At 39.1% G+C, this 24,162-nt stretch overlaps 1 protein-coding gene across 1 annotated transcript in view; it reads right to left on the bottom strand.

The window, feature by feature from the left end:
* The window catches only part of CNTNAP5 (contactin associated protein family member 5), a 1,081,620-nt gene that overhangs the window by 843,646 nt on the left and 213,812 nt on the right, over window positions 1-24,162 (bottom strand). The window contains exon 2 of the mRNA XM_052655589.1: window positions 8,765-8,869. Within this exon, the coding sequence (XP_052511549.1) occupies window positions 8,765-8,869 (105 nt within the window). The remainder of the gene's footprint in view (window positions 1-8,764; window positions 8,870-24,162) is intronic.

Below are 24,162 nucleotides of genomic sequence, written 5' to 3'. Positions count from 1 at the left end.
ATGTATTACCTTTGTTGTGGCAAATACTGATGTTTAGAGTCATAGACGGAGAAGACAATGGCAACTCACTTCAGTACTCTTTTTTTTTTTTAAGTACTCTTGCTTGGAAAATCCCATGGATGGAGGAGCCTGGTAGGCTGCAAGTCCATGAGGTGAGTTGGAAATGACTGAGTGACTGCACTTTCACTTTTCACTTTCATGCATTGGAGAAGGAAATGGCAGTGTTCTTGCCTGGAGAATCCCAGGGACAGGGGAGCCTGGTGGGCTACCGTCTATGGGGTCACCCTGAGTCAGACACAACTGAAGTCACTCAGCAGCAGGAGCAGAGTCATAGAAGCATCATATCATTTGTGAGCAAAGGTAGTCATAAGATTTCTCCTTTCCCGCTTAACATAATTTAATTTTGCAATGATCTTGCCTGAATAGAGAGAGGGTCATCACATTGTATTTGTCTACATTTGACACAAGGTCCCAAGGCTCCTATTAAATAGCAGAAGATTTCTATGCTGCGTTCTCAATGATCCATAGCTGTCCTCCTAAGAGAAGAGGCCTAGGGCATTATTTAAATATGTAGGTCAGGTTAGTTTTGCCCACAGGCATATTAGACAGTATGGTTTTTCAGGGCCATGGAGTCTATGTCTCTCTTTCTTCCTTGATGCCTGAATATCCAGTCTGTGTGGTTAAAATACTGACAACCCTAGTTGAAATGGCAAAATTACCTGAAAGGATTGACTATTGTGTCAACAACACTTCTATTTAGATAAGGAGCTCAGATAAACATGAATAAAAACATTAGTGAACATGGGGTAGACAGATTCAGATGCAAGTCCTGCTGACAATTAGCTGTATATCCTTAGGTCCTGACTTGACCTCTCTGAATCTCTTTCCTAATCTTTAATAACAATGCCAACCATCTTAGAGTACTGACATGATGATTAAAAAAAAAAAAAAAAGCTAATTTTTTTTTTAGCATGATTCCCTATTTATAATGACTTAGCCAAACTTGATTAAGAATTGAAAGAGGGGCATTTTCCGGGATGGACCAACAAAATGCATCTCAAATTCAAACATGTGATTGCAGCAGTTTTTAAAGCACAGGTTCTGATCCAGAAGTTTTGGAGCAGACTCTCAAATTCTTTATTTGCAACAAGCTCCCAGGTGATGCCCATGTTAACATGCAGAGTCCACATTTGGAGAAGAGAGTGTGTATATATGGCAACAAAGGCAAGCATAGAACCTGATGTCTGCCATGCCTGGGGACAGTCAGGACAGGAGAAGAAAAAAGAAAAGGTGCTGAAAAGAAGGAGAGAGCCCTTCAAAGGGAAAAAATAGAATGCAGTGACACATTGCTGTACACCACACTGTCTTTTTGAACAGATCAGACCATATTCACATCACGTCTGGCTGAATCAATCCAGTTGGTAGACTAGTACTATCTTTTGCAAGCAGGCATTGTAATGCTGCCAGTAAAATTGGGTCTCCAGGATTGTCACCTAGCCATCTGGAACACGTCCCCAGACAGCTAGCATCATGCTAATTGTGAGGACCCTGATTCCTGAATTATTCCCAATTCACATCTCCTCAGGAGGGACCAGACACTGAAATGAAAATCAACATCCCAAAGACCTTCAGTGGTCCTTAGCTTTTTGCAACCCAAACACCACCCAAGGGTGTTTGAAAGAACAAGGGTGTTCTTTGAAAGAAGAAATGTATATTGATTCTGTGCCAAAGGGAGGCAAGATTTTGAAGCCTCTCTATCCCTCCATGAGCCTAGGAACCTGAAAATGCTTTGACATAAAAAAAAAAATCAAATTCTCCATGGCAACAAAATTGTCATGCCAGAAACACAATCTCAACTTACACAAGCAAGCATCTCAAACATACACTGAGTGAGGAAGAAGAACTAAAATTTCAAGCAGCGATTGATGAATGTGATTATTTGCAAAATTCTATTGGTGGTAGGGAGGAGGTAAAGATGGGAAAGAAAAATACAAACCTCTCCTCCCATGGGGCCAAAGACGTCTGTTCCTGTTTGTCTTCTAATCACACAGAGTGCTGTAAAAAATTCCCCTCTCTCTCAGGTGGGTCTAACTCACAGCCCCGCAGCTTCATGCTGTATCACCAGCTCCCACGTTTCCTGCTGACAGTAAGGGTTTCTCACAGCCCAGTCAACTTTAAGCCCAGATCAAAAAATTTCTTGCCACAAAACAAATCACATTGGACAAAACCAGATCCCTCCTAAGCCACAAGTATATAGATTGACCTGGCAGCCTCCATTAATGGTGATCTGACCCCCACTTTAATGCCTTCTGTCATTTCTTTCAAAAGTAATTCTCTTTTTGCTTGTTCTTTCTTTGTGTGTGGGTGAAATGTGAGGAGTGTATGAAAGTGAGAGAGCAAACATTCCATTTGGCCAATTTCTTCCTTAGATGAGATACCAGCACGAAGACTACTAGAGTGGGTATTAACCATCTATTCTCCCTCCTGGTCCAATGAGTTGCCCAGACCCCAGCAGCCACAGCAGTATCTAAGGTCAAAGACTGTTTCCATGGGTGTGTTTTCTAACAGAAAGGTGAGTTTGTCACCAACAGAACTCAGAATTGCTTTATTCACAGTCCGAGGGTACCTGTCAGCACATCTTTCCTATACTTTTCAACTTTTGAGTTGATCTCTGCTTCAGATGTGCCAGCTTTACCAGATGTGCCTCCTTTCTTCCTGGTGTAGGTCAGAGATGTACATGCTTGAGTTCTGAGCACAATGGAGGTGAAGTGGTCCTTCACTGCCTACGTTCAGTGTACGCCAAAGATGTATATGATTCCCAGGGGATGTGGCAGATTTAAATTGTGTCTGAGGACTTGCAAGGGGCTTATCTTTGCGAAATAGTTCAGCAATGAGGACACAGGAGATAGCCACTGGGCACACTCATTTCAGTGTGGGAATCTTAGCTCTGTAAAAGTCAAAGATTTTACAATGTGAACTCATCTGCTGCAGAAAACTAGAAAGTTACCTGACAAATGCATAGAAGGCTGAATGAGATAGAGTAGAAGGAATTTGTGAAATTGGGATAAGTGAGTCAATGTATGAGTGAATGAAGTATATTGAAAGAAAATCAAAAAAGAGTTACAATTTGTCCTTTCAACATTATCCTGGGGCAATTTTTAACAAGTCTGCTCAAGGATTGCTTAATTCTCAAGGAGAATATACCTGTCATTTATTTTCGCTATTCACTAACTTATTAGACCTCAGATATTATGAAAAGTGAAGTCGCTCAGTCTTGCCCAACTCTTTGAGGCCCTATGGACTGTAGTCCACCAGGCTCCCCCATCCATGGAATTTTCCAGGCAAGAGTACTGGAGTGGGTTGCCATTTCCTTCTCCAGGGGAGCTTCCTAACCCAGGGATTGAACCCAGGTCTCCCACATTGCAGGCAGATGCTTTACCATCTGAGCCACTAGGGAAGCCCTAAATACTATGAACTTGCATGTTAACTCATAAATGTTTGCCCAATAGAGAAGTATAACCCCATAATTTTTATTATCCTGAAAGACATCAACTAGTTTTGTATCCATCTAGAGTTTTTATTATAGTATTCTTTTTGTTCCTTGCTGTACCATAACATTTTTATCTATGAAATCAAGATAATAACAAAAATATTATCTACATAGAGAGTAATTGTGAGAATTAAGTTGACATGCCTTAATGATTTAGAACTGTGATGGCTCATGGTGAGTGCTAAGTATACTGTTGTGATTTTTAGCTGTGTGCTGGTAGACAAAAGCTGCTCACAGAAGGATTACGAACTAGGCACAGGATCCATCCATACCCAAAGGGGCGAAACCTGATAATGACAATACTAGTAGCTCAGTCATGTTCGATTCTTTGTGACTCTGGATTGTACCCCACCAGGCTTCTCTGTCCATGGAATTTTCCAGGCAAGAATACTAGAGTGGGTTGTCATTTTCTACTCCAGAGGATCTTCCTGACCCAGGGATCGAATTAGTGTTTCTTGTGCTAAATAATTGCTGCTGCTGCTGCTAAGTCACTTCAGTCATGTCCGACTCTGTGTGACCCCATAGACAGCAACCCACCAGGCTCCCCTGTCCCTGAGATTCTCCAGGCAAGAACACTGGAGTGGGTTGCCATTTCCTTCTCCAATGCATGAAAGTGAAAAGTGAAAGGGAAATCGCTCAGTCGTGTCCGACTCTTCGCGACCCCATGGACTGCAGCCTACCAGGCTCCTCTGTCCATGGGATTTTCCAGGCAAGAGTACTGGAGTGGGGTGCCATCACCTTCTCCAAAATAATTGCTAGTAGTAATCATTTAGCATCTGGCTGCAAATTTGCTGTTGAAAACACTATATGGAGAATTCATATTGAAATCAAGATGTTCTTTGAAATTTCCTTGTTTTGATGCATCCAACATTATCCTATATTTCAAAACAGGTGGGACAGTTTGCTCTTTGGGGTATATTTGATGTCTTCTGTTTTCTAAAATAAAAAAAAAGTTTTAAAGGAAGACATGTAGAAAAAAGGGTTCATTAAACAGGGCTCTACTTCTAGGCCAGATGGCACAAAAATCTGTTTTTAGGAGGCCAATTATTACTTTATGTTAATATTTTTCAATGTAAGTTAAAAATTACAATTTTCTCAACTTTCTCAACTTTATTTTAGAAAATAAATGATAAAATCTTAATAACATTACCATAATAAGTTCTTTTTTATTATAATCATACTATGCTGCTTATATTCTATGTATGTATTATACATATGTATGTATATGTACACATAATACTATATATACCCAGATATGTATACATATATATGCATTGTATATTTATTCTATTACATATGGATTGTGTATACATACACACATATATATATATGTACACACTAGTTTTATATATGTATAAAACTAACCATGTGTATATCTATCTTTCTCTCTATATATATGACTCTATGTATTATATCCAATCAAATGTGTTAAATCTCCTTATATATGCTACAATATACATATGTGTGTGTATAAAATACACACAATACATCAATTCTATCATGCATATAAATATATAGGACTTTGCAGGTGGCACAGTCCTGATAAGAATATGTCTGCCAGTGCAGAAGTCAAAAGAGACACTAGCTCGATTCCTGGGAGGAAGATCCCCTGGAATAGGAAATGGCAACCCACTACAGTATTCTTGCCTGGAAAATTCCATGGACAGAGGAACCTGGTGGGCTACAGTCCATGGAGTCGCAAAGAATTGGACACGACTGAGCACATGCATACAAACACATAGATATATAAATATGTATATGACAGAATAATAAAAGTAATATTATCACTAACCACAAATGTTAGCTATTCATTATATGATAATTTGTGCTATCCATGTATACTCTTTTTGAGTAGGGTTTGTGTCTATTTTTATCAGCTATGTGCAAGAGTTTTAGCACAGAACCTGGCACATAGTAGGTATTCAATAAATATTAATAAGAAGATATGTTATTCACAGATTCATTCAGTGTAGCAACCTTCAACTCTTGTTGCATTTTAGAATCACCTGGAAAGCTTGTATTTATTTTATTTATCAATATTTGTTCTTGGGTCCCATCCCAGACTATTCAAAATATCTGGGAGGTGGGACTCAGCATTTCTACTTATGAAGCTCTATTGGTTGCTCACCTGGTAAAGAATCTACCTGCAATGCAGGAGACCCTGGTTTGATTCCTGGGTCAGGAAGATCCCTGGGTAAGGGATAGTCTACCTACTTTAGTATTCTTGGGCTTCCCTGACTCAGATGGTAAAGAATATGCCTACAGTGCAGGAGACCTGGGTTCGATCCTTGGGTTGGGAAGATCTGGAGGAGGGCATGGCAACCCACTCCAGTATTCTTGCCTGGAGCATCCCCATGGACAGAGGAGCCTGGTGGGCTACAGTCCATGGGGTTGCGAAGAATTGGACATGATTGAGCAACTAAGCACATAGGTTATTCAAATGTCCAGCCGTGAATGAGAACTAGTAAGTTTCTATCTCCTTGGTCTGTGTTTAACTTCTGCTAAGGGTAACAGTTAGCATGGTGAATGAAGGGAAGCTGTCAGCCCTGGGAGCTGTGCTGGATGGTGGGTTCTAGACCATTGTATCCCAACTATCTGACTGTATCTCCTAGATGGTGTTCCTGATTCAGACTCTACCTGGGAGAAGAAGAAAAAGTCAATTCCCTGTCTGCCTATGCTTGTGCTAGCCTTGGGCTCAGATACCCAGATTCCCCTGTAAGTAGGATAATGATAATATACTGAAGCAGAGACATGTCTGTTCTCTCAATATTTGTTCATAAGGGTGGGTGAGTTGAGGGAGCTGACCTATTACCAGACTCACAGCTTCCCCAGAAACTCCCTAGAAGCTACTGAGGCCATCATGTCCTTCTGCCACTGCACAATTGGGTGGGACTAAGATCAAATCTGGCTCAGGATGCCCTGTAGGAGAGCCTGTCTTAAAATCTGCCAGATATCCCCAGGTGGTCCAGTGGATAAGAATCCACCCTCCAGTGCAGGGGACTCGGGTTCTATCCCTGGTTTGGGAAGATTCCACATGCCTTGGAGCAACTAAAGCCATGTGGCACAACTACTGAGCTTGGATGTCCTAGAGCCCATGCTCTGCAACAACAGAAGCCACTGCAATGAGAAGCCTGGGAACTGCAACTAGAGAAAGCCCACACACAGCAGTGAAGATTCAGTGCAGTCAAAGATAAATAAATAAAACTTGCCAACCTGTGTTTCTTACTGAAATGATAAGTGAACCTCCCAGTCCCAGTCTCTCACTACCCTGCAGTGAAAAGTAACTTATGACTATGTGAGTCTGTTCTCTGTGTGCACATGAGGCTTTAAGGCAGGTATTACTGGTTCACTTTACAGATAAAAGAAATTGGGTTAAGAGCAGGTAACTGACTTGCTGTTGCTCACAGAACCTGTAAGCAAATACCATCTTCAGCATTTGAACTCTGGCAGATTAGTTCCCAAACCCCTTTTTTTCCTTTCTAATACACCCCTGTTTAACCTGTGTTAATAAATCAATTTGCTAGTGTTGTGGTTAGGAGCAGAACTGTGGATTCAGATGACTTAAATTGAGGTACATACATTTTCCCTTCTTAATCTCATGATTTTAATACCTTATGCAACTTCTTTGAGCCTCAGAAAACCTACCTGAAGGTAAAAGGTAATAATGCTTACCTTACAGTATCTTTGTGGAGACTAAATACTGTAATATAGGTGAAATGTTTTATAAAATCTTTTTCACAGAGACTAAGTGAAAAGGCATTGTTAGCACAAAATTGTTATCAATATTTTCTTCCTGAGTCTTTGATTGGCTGTTCTTTTCCCTTTAGAATAACATTCTTAAACTCCTTTCTCAACAAACATAGAATTCACTAAGTTTTAAATTATTGATCCCATTATCCCCAGAATATTTGTGATGTGTAGTATGAAACAAATGATAAATATATAAATAAAAATGACAAATCAAACTCACTATGAGTGGAGATTCAAAACTAGAAATTAGGGACTTCCCTGGTGGTCTCTTTGCCAACTGGGCAGCCCCCAACAACACTAGTGGTCCAGTGGTTAAGAATTCACCTGTCAATTCATGGGACACAGGTTCAATTCCTATTTGGGGAACTAAAATCCTTCAGGCCACAGGAAAACTGAGCCCAAGCTCTGCAACTATTGAGCTCATATGTTCTAGAGGCTTTGTTCCTCTACTAGAGAAGCTAGCACACTGCAGTGAGAGAAAACTTGTCCGCTGCAATGAAGACCCAGCACAGCTGGAAAAATAAAATAAAATTTAAAAAGCTGGCCTCTTTAAAAACTCAGAAATTGACGTGCTAGCAAATTAAATCATTCTTTGCTTCATAAAAACAATATCAGTATCATGACAATGAATTAAGACTTAACTCCCAAATATAAAGACGGATCAACATTGGAAAACTTACTAATGTGATTGACCTCATATATAAATGGGAAAATATAGTCAAGGTCAATTAACATGAACTCTACTAGACCAGTGTACCTCTTAGAAAAAGACTTTAGTGAGTTCACTAGATGTGTAAATAAATAAATATCATGAGATATTTAAAACTTTTGGAAATTAAAAAATTCCACTACAGAACTATATATATATAGTAAATATAATTTAACTATATCTCTCTAGATATTCATCACCATACTTGTCAAAGGTATTTCATATAACATTAGTTAAAAGTATCTGCTCTTCCTTTGCTCATATATTGTAAGAATATACAGTCTACTTTTAACCATAGCTGTCTCTGGAGGGTCACATTACATATTTTTGAATTTAAAAGCTTTCACTTAATACTATTTTTTATATTTAAAACTATAAACAGTTATTTTATTATAAAAATTAAAACTACTGAAGAAAAAATCTTGATTGATTTCATTCTTGCTATGATAAAATGCTATAATAATAATATATTTGATAGTTATTTATGTTGATGAATGAAATATAAAATAAAGCAAACTAAAAATTTTTTTCACAAAAGCCTATTATGATAAATAAAGAAAAATAAGGAGGATTTAGGGGAACACTAACCACTATACTTTGAATATATATTATGTGCTGGGAAGCATGGTTTTATTCCATTTTAACCTCTCTCTATCCATTCTTCTCTTGAACACTGCCCTTGGACATGATTCCAGCACATTGAGAGGTCTGTGTGCTTATTCAGCACTTGCCTTTAGAGTTTGCCACCTACTCACCAACTCTTCGGTTGAGCTGAGCTGGGCTCTGAGTACCAGTGAGGTCTGAGGAACTGGAAAAAGCCATTGGAGAGAGCAAGGATGCTAATGGGTCATCACAGTTGTCTAAAACAAAAGAGGAGAGAGAGAAAAAAATTCATTAGCAAGAAGTATTTCATTAAGAGAGGACTCAAGGAATTAACCACCACTGCTTATAGCTACCTGCTCTGAACAAGGCTGGTACTCATTGTTTCCATGTGGTATTTCATCTCCTCACAAAAACCTTGAAAAGACTAAGGTTAAATCTCTTTCATAGTTGGGGAAACTCAAGTCAGACATGTTTCATAGTATGTCCAAGGTCTGAAATCTAGAAAATAGTGCGGCCAAAATTTTTGCCCAGATTTGTCTAACTCAAAATCCAACTATCACTTCATTTCTTTAATCAGCCACTTGAGCAAAGTCTCAAGTTATGGCTAGTGAGCTTCTTTTATAAAGGGGAGACTATTTAAAATAGGGAACACTGTTTACTCTCACATCTTCAGTTTCTAAAAAGACTCTTGTAATAGTTTTATTCAGAGGGATGTAATAATTAAGACTGTCTCACTCCCAGTTGCATGAAAGTCTTTGGAAAATGAGTTACTAATTTTAATAATTCATATCTATTCTATGAAATAATAGAGAATAGCCCTCAATCTTGTACAATCTTGAATCTGACAATTCCTTCAATAGCTACCCTTTCAGTCTTCCCTAAATGTGGTAGATAGTCTTTCTAAGTCTTCTTTGATCCTGCTCAGATGGGGCCCATGGACAGAGAGGTGGTCTTGACAATATAGATATTCTCCTCTGATCGCCCTGACTATTCAATTCCATGTACGGGACTCTGCTCTTCACCAGCATATTGGCCATCTAAAGAGTTAGTTTTTAGGGGCTTCCAAGATGGTGCTAGTGGTAAAGAATCTGCCTGCCAATGCAGGAGATGTAAGAGACAGGGTTTGACTCCTGGGTCAGAAAGATCCCCTGGAGGAGGAAACGGTAACCCACTCCAGTATTCTTGCCTGGAGGTTCTGCATGGACAGAGGAGCCTGGTGGGCTACAGTCCATGGCCTACCAAAGAGTTGGACATGACTAAAGTGACTTAGCACACAAAGAATTTGCAATCATTCATTTATTTGCATTCACCAACAGGTAAGATATTCTTTGTGGGATCTTAGCGAATAATCTGCCATATAATAGGCTTTCAATAAAGGTTTATGCAAAGAATGAAATAAGTGAGTAAGGGAAGGAATGAAGAAAGGAAGAAATCAACCAATCAATCCCCAGAACAGTACCAACACTCTTACCACTTTTTTGTACAATTGATATTAAAGAATACTGCAAAATGAGTCCATGAAATCCAGATATACCTCAGTCAAAACAAGTTTGAAACATGTTATTCAGTTTGAAGGTCAACTTCATAGTATCTAAGGCTCTCGGGAAGAACTGAGATGACATTTTTTAAAGAAAATATACATACGATTACAAGGTTGCTTGTTTACCCAGCAAATTCTTAGAGAGCAGTATTTCATCTAATTGCATGAAAATTAATGAGAAACATAAGGACTGAATTTTTATTTGTTCAATGTGTTAAAAAAAATCAACTGGCAAATTATATTTTAAGATTTTCCCAAACAGAAATGTTTGAAAAATATTTTGAGGTATTTGACAAACACAAAATAGAGCCAGAATCTAACTGAAGAGTAATAACACTAAAATCTGAGCTAAGAGCACCTCTGCAGTTATGGTCATTCTGCAAACAGAAAGCAGAACTCAGGGGTCATCTTACTGCAGGCTAAGATGCAGGTGAGGGGGATGCATGCACCCCTCCAACACACTTGTCTGGAAACATGAATCTGCTACTGTATTTAATGTTAAGAAACAATTTGAACGTAATGGAAATATTTTATTTGCTTATGCTGGTTTTATCATCAGGAAACCAATGAATGCCAAAGCTTGAGCCCAACTGAACCTGAGCCCCAGAGGAATCTGCCATACACATGCACACATGCGCACACACACACACACACACACACACACACACACACACGAAACTCCGCTAAGCATTTCTATTTGCAGCTATGCTGTGAACCTTACCCACAACAAGAGTTACAGCTACCCTCTAATTTCAGATAACAACCCTCCACTCCATCTGGACATGACTGAGTGGCTAACACACACATAACCCTTCCAAATAACTCACAACCCTTCTAACACCCACTTCTGATGCAAACTGAAAGGTGATAAAGTGAAAGAAGTCGCTCTTTGCGACCCCAAGGACTGTAGCCTATCAGGCTCTTCCATCCATGGGATTTTCCAGGTGAGAGTACTGGAGTGGGTTGCCATTTTCTTCTCCAGAGGATCTTCCCAACACAGGGATCAAGCCCAGGTCTCCTGCACTGTAGGCAGACGCTTTACCATCTGAGCCACCAGGGAAGTCTGAAGCAAACTGAAGAATTTTCCAAAGCCAAGAGCCATATTTATTAGGGCTTCCTGGTGGCTCAGACAGTAAAGAATCTGCCTGCAATGCAGGAGATCTGGGTTCAAACCCTGGGTTGGGAATGTCCCCTGGAAAAGAGAATGGCTACACATTCTTGTATTCTTGCCTGGAGAATTCCATGAACGGGGAGCCTGGAGAGTCTAGTCCGTGAGACTCTGATGCCGGGGAGGATTGAGGGCATAAGGAAAAGGGGGTGACAGAGTCTGAGATGGTTGGATAGTGTCATCGACTCAATAGACATGAGTTTGAGTAAACTTTGGAAAATAGTGAAGGACAGGGAAGCTTGGTGTGCTGCATTCCATGTGGTCACAAAGGGACATGACTTGGTAACTGAACAACAACTTTTTATTCTAGTATTTATGCATTCCTTAAACATATAACATGTGTAAGACACTTTTACCATTGTTTTCAATATTTCTAAATTGATGGATTTACAATGTGGTGTTAATTTCTACTGTACAGCAAAGTGATTCAGTTGTACATATGCATATAGGTTATTTCTTATATTCTTTTTCATTATAGTTTATATTACAGTAGTATCTTGCTGTTAGTGCTAACATTTTTATTAGGTCTTTTATGTTTTTTTTTCATGTGTCACTGATGACATTTTTGAGTATTGTGCTTCCTAATCCCACTTTTTCCCTAAGTGAAGTGATCTAATCTAAACTGAAGTAATCTAATCATTTCAGTGTAATTCAACCCAATAAATATTTATAGGGTCCCACATTATGCTTGACCTTAAATAGGCATTGGAGATACATTTGAGTAAAACTGAATCTCAGACTTCAAGAAGCTCAGAGACCGCTTAGACATATGAGGACTTAAACACATTCAATAAATGGATGAGACAGTTGAGGAGAATTTCATCATTACACCCAAGTCAGTTTCATGGGTACATAATGGCTTGGACATCCCGGTGAGTGGTCTTTCTCATTTCCTCCACCCCTGTGCAGTGAGTGCCCTTTTCCACCAGGTCTTGGGAGAATCATTCATCCCCACTGGCCTCCTGACACCAGCGACTATTTCTCCATGGCCCAGTTCCTTTTCTGAAATGTCCCTTCCTTGTATCTCCATTTGTGGGGGTCAGTATTTCCACTTTGGATATTGGTAAACCCATTGGAAACAATCTGTGTTAATAGAAAGGTCCAGAGGAGATTCATCAGGACATATTCTATCTTGGACCCAGGACATTGTAGTGGCTTTTAGAGAACGAGACTAAGCTATTGCTCTCCTATCTCTGAAAGTGATAAGAATGGGAAAGTTTCCAATCAGAAAGGAAGAAAGACCTTCCCTCTCAGGCCAATAAGTACTTCCCTTTTTCTTCTTTATATAAAATGAACAGACTTGACAACTCACCTAAACTGAGAATAGACCAAGACTCAAATTGGTAATCGAATTACCTTTTGTCATTAGGAATTAAGAATTTGTTTATATAAGCATTCTCAATCCAGCAATGTGCATTATTTTTAGACCTGTCCTAAACAGGGGAAGGGTTTCCTCAGTGGCTCAGATGGTAAAGAATCTGCCTGCAATGCACGAGACCCATGTTCAATTCCTGGGTCAGGAAGATCCCCTGGAAAAGGGAATGGCTACCCACTCTAGTATTCTTGCTTGGAGAATTCCATTAACAGAGGAGACTGGTGATGGACTACAGTCCACGGGTTCTCAAAGAGTCAGACACAACTGAACGACTAGCACACACACAAACACAAACAGGAAAAACAATACAGCGTAAATGAGGACTGCACAGTTGACACTTAAAATAACATGGGTTGAATAGTATGGGTCCACTTATACCAGATTTTTTTTTTTAGAGAGAAGTATACTTTTTTATTTTATTTTTTTTTTGAGTTTTAAAATTTAATATATATTTTCTAAAAAAATAATTATTTTTTATTGGAGTGTATCTGACTCACAATGTTGTTCTAATTTCAGGCTTACACCAAAGTGAGTCAATTATACATACACATGTACCATTTTCCAAATTCTTTTCCCATTTAGATTATTAGAGGTTTTTTAATTTTTTTCCAATAAATATGAAATACAGTGCTAAAGTCCATGGTTGTTTGAAAATATAGATGCAGAATCTGATTTTCCCAACGTGTTGGGAGTACTCAGCCCTCAGCCCATATTCTTCAAGAGTGAACTATAATTAATTTTTTAAAAATTCCACGTTTGGGACCACTTGGTATTGTGGACAGTGTCAGGATGACTAAGGCTGCACGCTTCCCATTCTAGACTGGTTTATTCTCTTGCCTTGGTGACTCCAGAAAATATATTCCAATTCAATGAGCCCACAAGATCGACTCATCTCTGCCTCATCTAGCCACAGAATCACTTTACAGATGGAATGAGAAGAGATGGAGAAAGTTCCCTTTAAAAGATAAAGCACAGAATGAGCCCAGGAAACAGTATATTAATTGTGCATAATATCTGCTTCCAATCCAGAGCAAACATTTTCAACAATTTTATTCCTGAGAATCTCGTGTCTATGTTAGAAAACCTACACAAGAATTGATGTCACCAAAAGCTCTTTGCACTAAAGGTTTGTGGTCAACCTGATGAGAAGAAGGAAAGGAAATAGAAGGGAAAGAAGGGTTGAAAACAGCATTGCACCAGGCAGTCCTTCCCTTCTGCGGATTGGCAGCCTTCCTGAGACTGGGCCGATCTCAGTAAACACATGGCAGGGAAGGAAAGACACAAAGCACCATCTGTTTCACCATCCCTTCAGGCTTTAAATAAGCAGACCCATGTTGTTGAATTTTAGGCACCACTCATGTCTCAGCCTTCTGACAGTGTGTTTGCATGCTAAATCCATCAGTCAGTACTTCCGAAAGTGTGGTGGATGTTTATCTGTATTTACAGGAAGAGAGAGGAAAGGGTGAAGAAATTTGAGGAGGGAGAGACATGTTTGAAATGTAGGAAAAACATAAGGCGGGACTAAAAGTCAGGTTTCCTGTGGAACACGGAAACTGAGAGACACCATGACTAGTTTTCTCGAAATGAACCGTGCTTCACAGATCCATTGGCATAGTAGAATATTTTCAAAATATTCCCTGAAAAAGACCATTCAAAGATGTGCTGCAAAAATCAGGGGAAATTAAAACCCTAGTGAAAATGCAAACTTCTATTCACATTTTTGGAGCCTCTCTGGTGGTTCAGCAGTAAAAAACCTGCTGGTCAATGCATGAGACATGGGTTCAACCTCTGGGTCAGGAAGATCCCTTGGAGAAGGAAATGACAACCCACTCCAGGATTCTTGCCTGGGAAAACCCATGGACAGAGGAGCCTGAAGGGCTTCAATCCATGGAGTCACAAAAGAGTTGGACACAGTTTAAAGACAGAATACCAACAATTTACATTTCTATTCTCCAGTTTTCTTCAACAGATAACTTTATGGTTGTCTTGTTTTCTTTTCCACTATAAAGGCCACCTTGAAATGCATCTCAAGCCTAGGCAGATAAAAATCCGTAAGTATAAACGTGACCGTTCGCATTATGACATCCAGCTCTTCCCATCAATGGATGTTGGATGCTCCTAGTCCTGTTTGCAAATGATGTAGCCCTTCATTCACAAACTGAGATGATGTTTAAACCAGACGGAACCTCTGAAAATAAGGAATTCAAGTCCTTAAATTACAAATGAAGACCTCAGGGTGTAGAAGATGACAGTCCTGCTTAGGACTGGTCAGTTAATTAATGGACTGGCCTGGGCAGAAATTCAGGTTTGCTCAACCCCAGATAGTGACCACTAGGTCAGAATTATGCCACCTGTGCATAAGTCTAGTAACAATTACTTATATTATTCTTCATCGCATTTGTTTTAACAAATGATTTATCTTATGCTAAAGGAAGGGTATAGTTTCATTTCCTGGATAACAGAAAATCTTTGAAAAATAGTGCATAATTTTCATAAGAATTTGCATTTCTTCTCATTTATGCTTGCCTTCTTTACTTCTTTGACACTCCACCAAAAGAGGGGAGGAAAACCCATAAAGGGAGAATAAGTGAAAGAAATGTATCTGTTTCCTTATTAATATTTGTAGGCATATTCATGGGAAGTATTTTCTTTGATATTTTTAATCGAAATAAGTGGGGATAGTTTTTCTCTCAATATACAGTATGTGTAAATATTAAAGGTCTTCTTTGACATTAATTAAAAGGTAAAGGCACAAAAGAGAATTCTGAATAAATATGATATTTACACAGCTTCTGAGAAATTATCATTGACTCTTTAAGATGGTTCTACTTAAATAACGTTTTTGTTTCCAATGTATATTTTAATTCATTATTATTAAAATACCAATAGAGTTACAGATGGTAACTGAAGTTAAATTGTGAGCATCGCCTTGATTACCAGAGTAAATTGTCTGTATATGGGGATTTGGAGCTTAAGGGATTCACTGTATTTATAGGTGAGATAAAATTCCTCTTAGCATTACGCACTTAATGGCCCACTTTGTTTAAAAGACATAAAGCAGGCATTTTGTGTAATGCCTACAATGAGGCTTAGAAGTGTCAATTCATGCTTTTAGCTTCATTTGTTTTCTTACCTTGTTACCTATAATTTCACTTAGCAAACAACACAAATAAATACTATAATATTACTCTTGACTCTGACCCTATTCCCATTTTCCACAGTGAAATCCTAAAAGATATATTACTCTAAAATGCACAGACCAAGAAACATGGCTCTATGAAATGAATCATGAAAGGAAGGTCAAACCTTCTCTGTCCTGACATCCGTCTCCACCATAAGGCAGTGCTACTTGCCATTTGATTATCTGCTGGATACACATGGTTGTGCTCTTTGCCGTGGGAGGACAGAATTAAGTCAAGGACATAGATCCTAAGTTCAAGAAGCCAAGCATGTACTTTAGGTTGAAAGACAATCCATTAATTTGTATAAAGCTCCTAATCTGTATGATCAGTTACATGCAGGAGACCTTTTGCTTGGGATCCAGGAATCCTGGGTCCTCTTTTCCCTTCACTGTGAATTGCTTTCATCTTTATGTGTTTCAGATTCCTCCACTGCAAACAGCAGAGGTAACTGTTCATTTGTTCAATCAACAGACTTTAATTGGGCACATTCTAGGTGTCAGAGTTTCTGTCAGGCTTTCAAGATAGCAAAAGCAATTTTAACCAATTCCTCTACCATAGTAGAGATGGACACACTCCTCACTGCTTCACAGTGGTGACAGGTAATGGATAGGGGTGTAGACAGGGCATCACAAAGGGGTCTGGTCCTGTCCAGGGATTAACAAGATGGCTCTGGAATTTTTTCTTGGCTTTAAAAGTCATCTATTTAAGATTTTAGGAAAGAGGTTTAGAGGTACTGACCTTCACTTATAAGTTGCTTGCTAGGAATTTGTCATAATCAAACCCATTAAGACAAGAACAGTCCTTTGACCACCTCACACAAAGAGCCAACTCATTAGAAAAAGCCCTGATGCTGGGAAAAACTGAAGGCAGGAGAAGGGGAAAAGAGAGGATGAGATGACTGGATGGCCTCACTGCCTCAATGGACATGGGTTTTGAGCAAACTCCAGGAGATGGTGAAGGACAGGGAAGCCTGGCATGCTGCAGTCCATGGGGTCACAAAGAGTCAGACACAACTGAGCGACTGAACAACAACAAGACAAGAACAAGGAAGCATCAGTTCAGTTCAGTTCAGCCGCTCAGTCGTGTCCGACTCTTTGCGACCCCATGAATCGCAGCACGTGAGGCCTCCTTGTCCATCACCAACTCCCAGAGTTCACTCAGACTCGCGTCCAAGGAAGCATAGAACAGCCATAATTCTGTCCGACCTCTGGGGCAGCCCCCCTTTCTAGGTGGCCAACAGTCACTGTGGTACAGCCAGGGGTAGACATCATTCATTCTGGATGGGTCAGCAACCTACAAGTTTCTCTGTTCTTTTCACACTCCATTCAGTGTCCAAACTGAACATGACTGAAGTCTGTGTGACTCTGTATACATTGTCTGTCTGAACATTTGATTCCCATCGCTAAAATGACAGCAGAAATGCATCAAAGACTGTCAAGGGCCAGTCTCTTAGTTGATTGTCTTATGTGAGTTTAGCTCTTTCCTCCTTGGTTTTTTTGAAGAACAACTGCACACGAACATCCCATAATTAGCCCAAACACAATGGCTCCAAAATATACTTGCCCAGCAATAAGTTCATCTTACCCAGCAATAAGTTCATCTCTAGCATTTTTCTAGTAGAAATAGAGTCCAATTGTAGAGAACAAGCTTGCGGTTACCAAACAGGAAAGACAGAGTGGGATAAATTGAGAAATTGGGACTGACATAAATATACTACTATATTTAAAATGCACTTCCCTTGTGGCTCAGCTAGTAAAGAATCTGCCTGCAAAGCGGGAGACCTGGGTTTGATCCCTGGGTTGGGAAGATCCCCTGGAGAAGGGAAAGGCTACCCACTCAGTATTCTGGCCCGAACAATTCCATGGATTGTATGCCTCTTGATGAGAGTGAAAGAGGAGAGTGAAAAAGCTGGCTTAAAATCAAACATTCAAAAAACTAAGATCATGGCATCCAGTCCCATCACTTCACAGCAAATAGATGAGGAAATGATGGAAACAGTGACAAACTTTATTTTGGGGGGCTCCAAAATCACTGGAGATGGTGACTGCAGTGATGAAATTTAAATACACTTGCTCCTTGGAAGAAAAATTATGACCAACCTAGACAGCATATTAAAAAGCAGACATTACTTTGCCAACAAAGGTCCATCTAGTCAAGGCTATGGTTTTTCCAGTAGTCATGTATGGATGAGAGAGTTCAACTATAAAGAAAGCTGAGTGCCGAAGAATTAACACTTTTGAACTGTGGTCTTGGAGAAGACTCTTGAGAGTCTCTTGGACTGCAAGGAGATCAAACCAGTCCATCCTAAAGGAGATCAGTCCTGGGTGTTCATTGGAAGGACTGATGTTGAACCTGAAACTCCAATACTTTGGCCACCTGATGTGAAGAGCTAACTCATTTGAAAAGACCCTGATGCTGGGAAAGATTGAAGGCAGGAGGAGAAGGAGATGACAGAGGATGAGATGGTTGGATGGCATCACTGACTTGATGGAGATTAGTTTGAGCAAACTCCGGGAGTTGGTGATGGACAGTGAAGGCTGGTGTGCTGCAATCCATGGGATAGCAGAGATTCGGACATGACTGAGTGACTGAACTGAACTGAACTGATGTATAAAATATATAAAATAGATAACTAATGAGAACTTACTATATATCATAGGGAACTCTATCTGATGCTCTCTGGTGACCTAAATGGAGGGAAGTCTAAAACAAGAGGATATATGTATACACATGGCTAATTTACTTTGCTGTACAGTAGAAACTAACACAACATTGTAAAGCAACTACACTCCAATAAAAGTCAGTAAAAAACACAGATCAAATAGAAAAATATATACATACTTACCTAAATATTTTTCCTCTCTGATTACTTCCTTTTCCCTACTGCCACTTATTTATTTTTTTATTCTCAGGTTAGGAATAGCATGTTCACACTTGATTGCTTTGCTTTATTTTTTTTATTATTACTTTTCTATTCTTAAATTTAATTTATCAGTGACTTGATCTAATTAAAAATGTTTCTTAAGCTCCTTAGATAGAAGCTGTATGATATACTACTCATATGTAAACTATAAAGTGTCATTTTGAGCAAGGATTTTTTTAAATTATAGTACTTAACATCAGGGACTATGTAAATTTCCCATAAATCTTTGTTTAGAGAAAAAGTGAAAGTTATAAATCCTATTTTTTGTTGCCATTGCTTATAAAGATCTCTCAGATATATATTCACTTTACTTTTTTCCCCCATTCCCACTACTTGATCCTAACCCATGCTTTTAAATATCATGCTATGATTTTATAAGTCTGTTGAATTTACACTGGGCTCTACTCTCAATGGTGGCTCAGATGGTAAAGCATCTGCCTATAATGTGGGAGACCCAGGTTCAATCCCTGGATTGGGAAGATCTCCTGGAGAAGAAAATGGCAACCCACACCCATATTCTTGCCTGGAAAATTCCATGGATGGAGGAGCCTTGTAAGCTACAGTCCATGGGTTGCAAAGAGTTGGACGTGACTGAGAAACTTCACTTCATCCATTTCACTTCTACTCTCACTGAACCATTCTTTCTAATATACTGTTTTCAATGCATTTTCTTCAACAAGATGTATTAGACAGGCCAGCCTTCAATTTTTCAGAAGTAGCATATGAAATGAAAGAACAAAGAAGGAATCATTAACACAAAACAGGTCCAAACTGAGCCTAAGGTAGTGCCACGGATGCAATTGGTGGGGGGGCGGGGGGGGGGGGGGTGGGAGGAGGGAGAGTGCTCACAGATGTCAAAGAGTCAGAGGGTAACATCCAAGGAGTAGGGGTCAGGCATACGGAGCTTATTTTTGGGATAAGCTTTGGTCAGGGGACCATATCCTCCAAAAGAATCACTTAAGATTGTCAAATTCAAATATGCTAAACCTACTAAATCTTTAGATTATGAGTTGTCCTTCTTAACTGAATTATCTAGAAGTTGTAAAATCTTTGCTGGGTAGAAAAGGTAAAATTAATAATGAAAAGGCTTAGAGATTTCTGAAATATGAGAAGCTGAGATTGGTGGCTAGATTACTTGAGAAAGTTTTAAAAGAGACTGATAAAATAAAAGGAAATCTTTGAGGAAATAAAATTTTATCTATTTAGAAACTTCTTAAATTCAACTTTGTTTCTATATACTCCTGTACTGCTCTTCCCATTGCCATCCATCAATATTCCATGCAATAAACAGACAAACAAAAAGACACACACAACACACACCATTATAAAGTAGTGCCAACTCAGAGTTTTGGGGGTTTTTAAACAAAGCTAAATACATGAACCAATGGGATGTATATAATAATATCATTGGCGAAATGGGAAAAAAATAAGATTAAAAGTTTTAAAAATTACAAGAAAATATATTCTTACTTAGCACATTGTTCAAATGATTATGCATTGGATTTTAAAATGAAGGAAAGGCAACAAGTTGAGAATTTCATAAAGATAGTGCTTCCATCAATTCATTGCTAATCAGAGTTGAAAATCTCTTTCCTTGGCTGAGTCTTTCTCAGTGGATATCTGTTCTTTTTTGAATATGATGGAGCTAAACTTCCAATAGGTAATTAGGATCCTGCATTGAATGGTTCAAAATTACACTGAAAACCCTGGTTATTCAAGAAACCACAATCTTCACATGCAGCTTGATCAACCCATATACATTCCTCCTCATCTCTAATGGGTCTAGGCATAGTGTCCCTAAAGGAAACACTACAAACTCTGTGTGTCACCAATCTATTCATTAGAATTTAGGAAAAATGCTTGATTGAAAAGATAGGGCTTGAGTTGGGGAATCGCCAGCTGGCTGATATCACAACCACATGAGGGTCAATGCCAACCATTTATGAGTGGATGTGATAAACATGCACCGATAATATGAACAAATATTGATTCTTACTGGTCTTTGTAGTTGAGAAAATGATGCCAGCTCAGGGACAGCAACAGTTGTACTTCAAGATCATAACCGAGCTCTGTGTGTGTGTGTGTGTGTGTGTGTGTTTGTGTTCTGAACTAGTTGGAGACTGCAGTATATTTGGAAATAGGCAGACATTGGATTCCAGCCCAGTTTGAATTCAGATTCTAACTCTGCAGCTTGCTAATTATATGCCCTTTGGGAACTTATTTAATCTCAGTCTTCTGTATGTATAATGGGGATCATAACTATATCCAGGCTTGTTATGAGAACAAAAAGAGACAATTCGTGTTAAATATTTAACCCATGGCACATAACTGGATACACATTAGTTCCCTCTATTTTATATCCTTTATTCTTCCTTAGATTCAAGCTCATCATCTCCAGTCATTGCTTAATAAAAGATCTTTCTTATACCCTCTATTATATGTTTTTGACTTTGTCCACCCCACTGGTTTTAACACTGTGTTTTATCAGCTTTTCAGGGTACCTAGTATGATTCTGCACCAGGAGCTATCCTGTTTATGCATTACTAGACTCCAAGATCAAACACAGTGCACTTTCTAAGTTTTATGCATTTTTTTAATTGGATGTATTTAATAGTTCTTAAGCACAATGTGCCAGGCATTATGCTATCCGGTCCATAAACTGATGAGTCTATGGTGAACAGGAAGCACACCTCTTACATAACGTTATGAGGGATGAGGCTATAGAAAATACTTGCATTTCTTTCTAGTACTTTTATTTTATTTATTAAAAAACTTGTGACACACTAAGCAGGGCCCTCCGTGTTTTTCTGTGTGGATTTTAAGCTTAAAAAGCTTAGAAGCACTGCTTTGGGTGAGACAGTCACATCAATTTGTATTTTAGGAAGCTGGTGTACACATGTGCACATCTGGGGTGAGGATAGGGTAGGAAAATGAGGGTAAAACCCTGCTGACATGAAGACCCAATCAAACCCTACAATAAAGAAGAAAGTAAAAAGGCCTGAAGTGAAAAACTGGAATTTGAGATAAGGAGAAGGTATGAAAATTTGGCTACCTAGGAATCATCAATGCCTGTTGATTTGAAATGCAGGTAAAAATGAAGGATCATGTCACGATTTCTGGTTTTAATGAATCTGTCTCTATTGTTATCCCAGAGACTTGGGAAGTTGAGAAATCAATTTCTAAAATTAACACATTTAAATCAAACGAAAGAGATGATGAATGAATCACAGATCAAAGTGATTTCCAAATGATACATAGACTTCTCACCTTTCTTTTAGATAAATATAATGAGTAGTATCAGGGGAGTACTATATATATATCTCAGATGGCAAGTCATAAGATGTTATAAAGAGATGTGTTTTTAAAATATTCTTTTCCACTGTGTTTATCACAAGATATTAAAAATAGTTCCCTGTGTTATACAGCCGGACCTTGTTTTTTATCCACTCCCTGTATAATACTTTGCATCTGCTAATCTCAAATTCCCAATCCACCCCACCCCCACCCCACTCCCTCTTAGCTGCAGATCTGTGCTTTAGGTCTGCAAATATATTTCTGTTTCATAAATAAGTTCACTTAGGCCATATTTTAAATTCCACATATAAGAGATGTCATAGGACTTTTGGACTTTGTGGGAGAGAGAGAGGGTGGGATGGTTTGGGAGAATGGCATTGAAACGTGTATACTATCGTGTAAGAAATGAATTGCCCGTCTATGTTCGATACAGGATACAGGATGCTTGGGGCTGGTGCATGGGGATGATCCAGAGAGATGATATGGGGTGGGAGGTGGGAGGGGGGTTCAGGATTGGGAACTCATGTACACCCGTGGCTGATTCATGTCAATGTATGGCAAAACCAATACAGTATTGTAAAGCAAAATAAAGTAAAAATAAATTTTTTTTAAAAAGACATGAATTCATTAAAAAAAAGGGAGAGAGATGTCGTATAATATTTGTGTTTCTCTATCTAGTTAATTTTCCTTGGTATAATCCCTGGATTCATCCACGTTGCTGCACATAGCCTTATTTCCTTCTTTTTATGGCTGAAAAATACTCTATTGTTTACATGTAGCACATTATCTCTATTCATTTGTCCCTTTAGGTTGCTTCCATGTCTAGGCTACTGTAAATAGTGTTTCTGTGAACATTTCTGCTTTATTGACTAGGCCAAAGCCTTTGACTGTGTGGATCACAAGAAACTGTGGAAAATTCTGAAAGAGATGGGAATACCAGACCACCTGACCTGCCTCTTGAGAAATCTGTACGCAGGTCAAGAAGTAAAGTTAGAACTGGACATGGACAACAGACTGGTTCCAAATAGGAAAAGGAGTACATCAAGGCTGTATATTGTCACTCTGCTTATTTAACTTATATGCAGAGTACATCATAAGAAACGCTAGGCTAGAAGAAGCACAAGCTGGAATCAAGACTGCTGTGAGAAATATCAATATCCTCAGATACGCAGATGACAGCATCCTTAGGGCAGAAAGTGAAGAACTAAAAAGCCTCTTGATGAAAGTGAAAAGAGGAGAGTGAACACACAGTCAGAGTTGGCTTAAAGCTCAACATTCAGAAAACGAAGATCATGGTATCTGATTCCATCACTTCATGGCAAATAGATGAGGAAACAGTGGAAACAGTGACAGACTTTATTTTGGGGGGCTCTTAAATCACTGGAGATGGTGACTGCAGCCATGAAATTAAAAGATGCTTGCTTCTTGGAAGAAAAGGTATAACCAATCTAGATATCACATTAAAAAACAGAAACATTACTTTGCCAGCAAAGGTCCATTTAATAAAAGCTATGGTTTTTCAATAGTCATTATGGATGTGAGAGTTCGGCTATAAGGAAAGCTGACCACTGAAGAATTGATGCTTTTGAACTCTGGTGTTGGAAAAGACTCTTGAGAGTCCCTTGGACTGCAAGGAGATCCAACCAGTCCATTCTGAAGGAGATCAGGCCTGGGTGTTCATTGGAAGGACTAATGTTGAAGCTGAAACTCAAATACTTTGGCCATCTGATGCAAAGAGCTGACTCATTTAAAAAGACCCTGATACTGGGAAAGATTGAAGGCGGGTGGAGGAGGGGATGACAGAGAATAAGATGATTGGATGGCATCAACTCGATAGACATGAGTTTGAGTGAACTCCGGGAATTGGTGACGGACAGGGAGGGCTGGCACGGTGCAGTCCATGGTGTCACAGAGTAGGACATAACTGAGCAACTGAACTGAACTGAACTGATGCTGGGAAAGACTGAAAGCAGGAGAAGAGGACGACAGAGGATGAGATGGTTGGATGGCATCACTGACTCGATGGACATGAGTTTGAGTAAACTCTAGGATTTGGTGATGGACAGGG

The sequence above is a fragment of the Budorcas taxicolor genome, chromosome 2 (assembly GCF_023091745.1).
Source record: "Budorcas taxicolor isolate Tak-1 chromosome 2, Takin1.1, whole genome shotgun sequence".
Taxonomy (NCBI): domain Eukaryota; kingdom Metazoa; phylum Chordata; class Mammalia; order Artiodactyla; family Bovidae; genus Budorcas; species Budorcas taxicolor.
The sequence above is the reverse complement of the archived record's forward strand: the minus strand, read 5'-3'. Positions and strand labels throughout refer to the sequence as shown.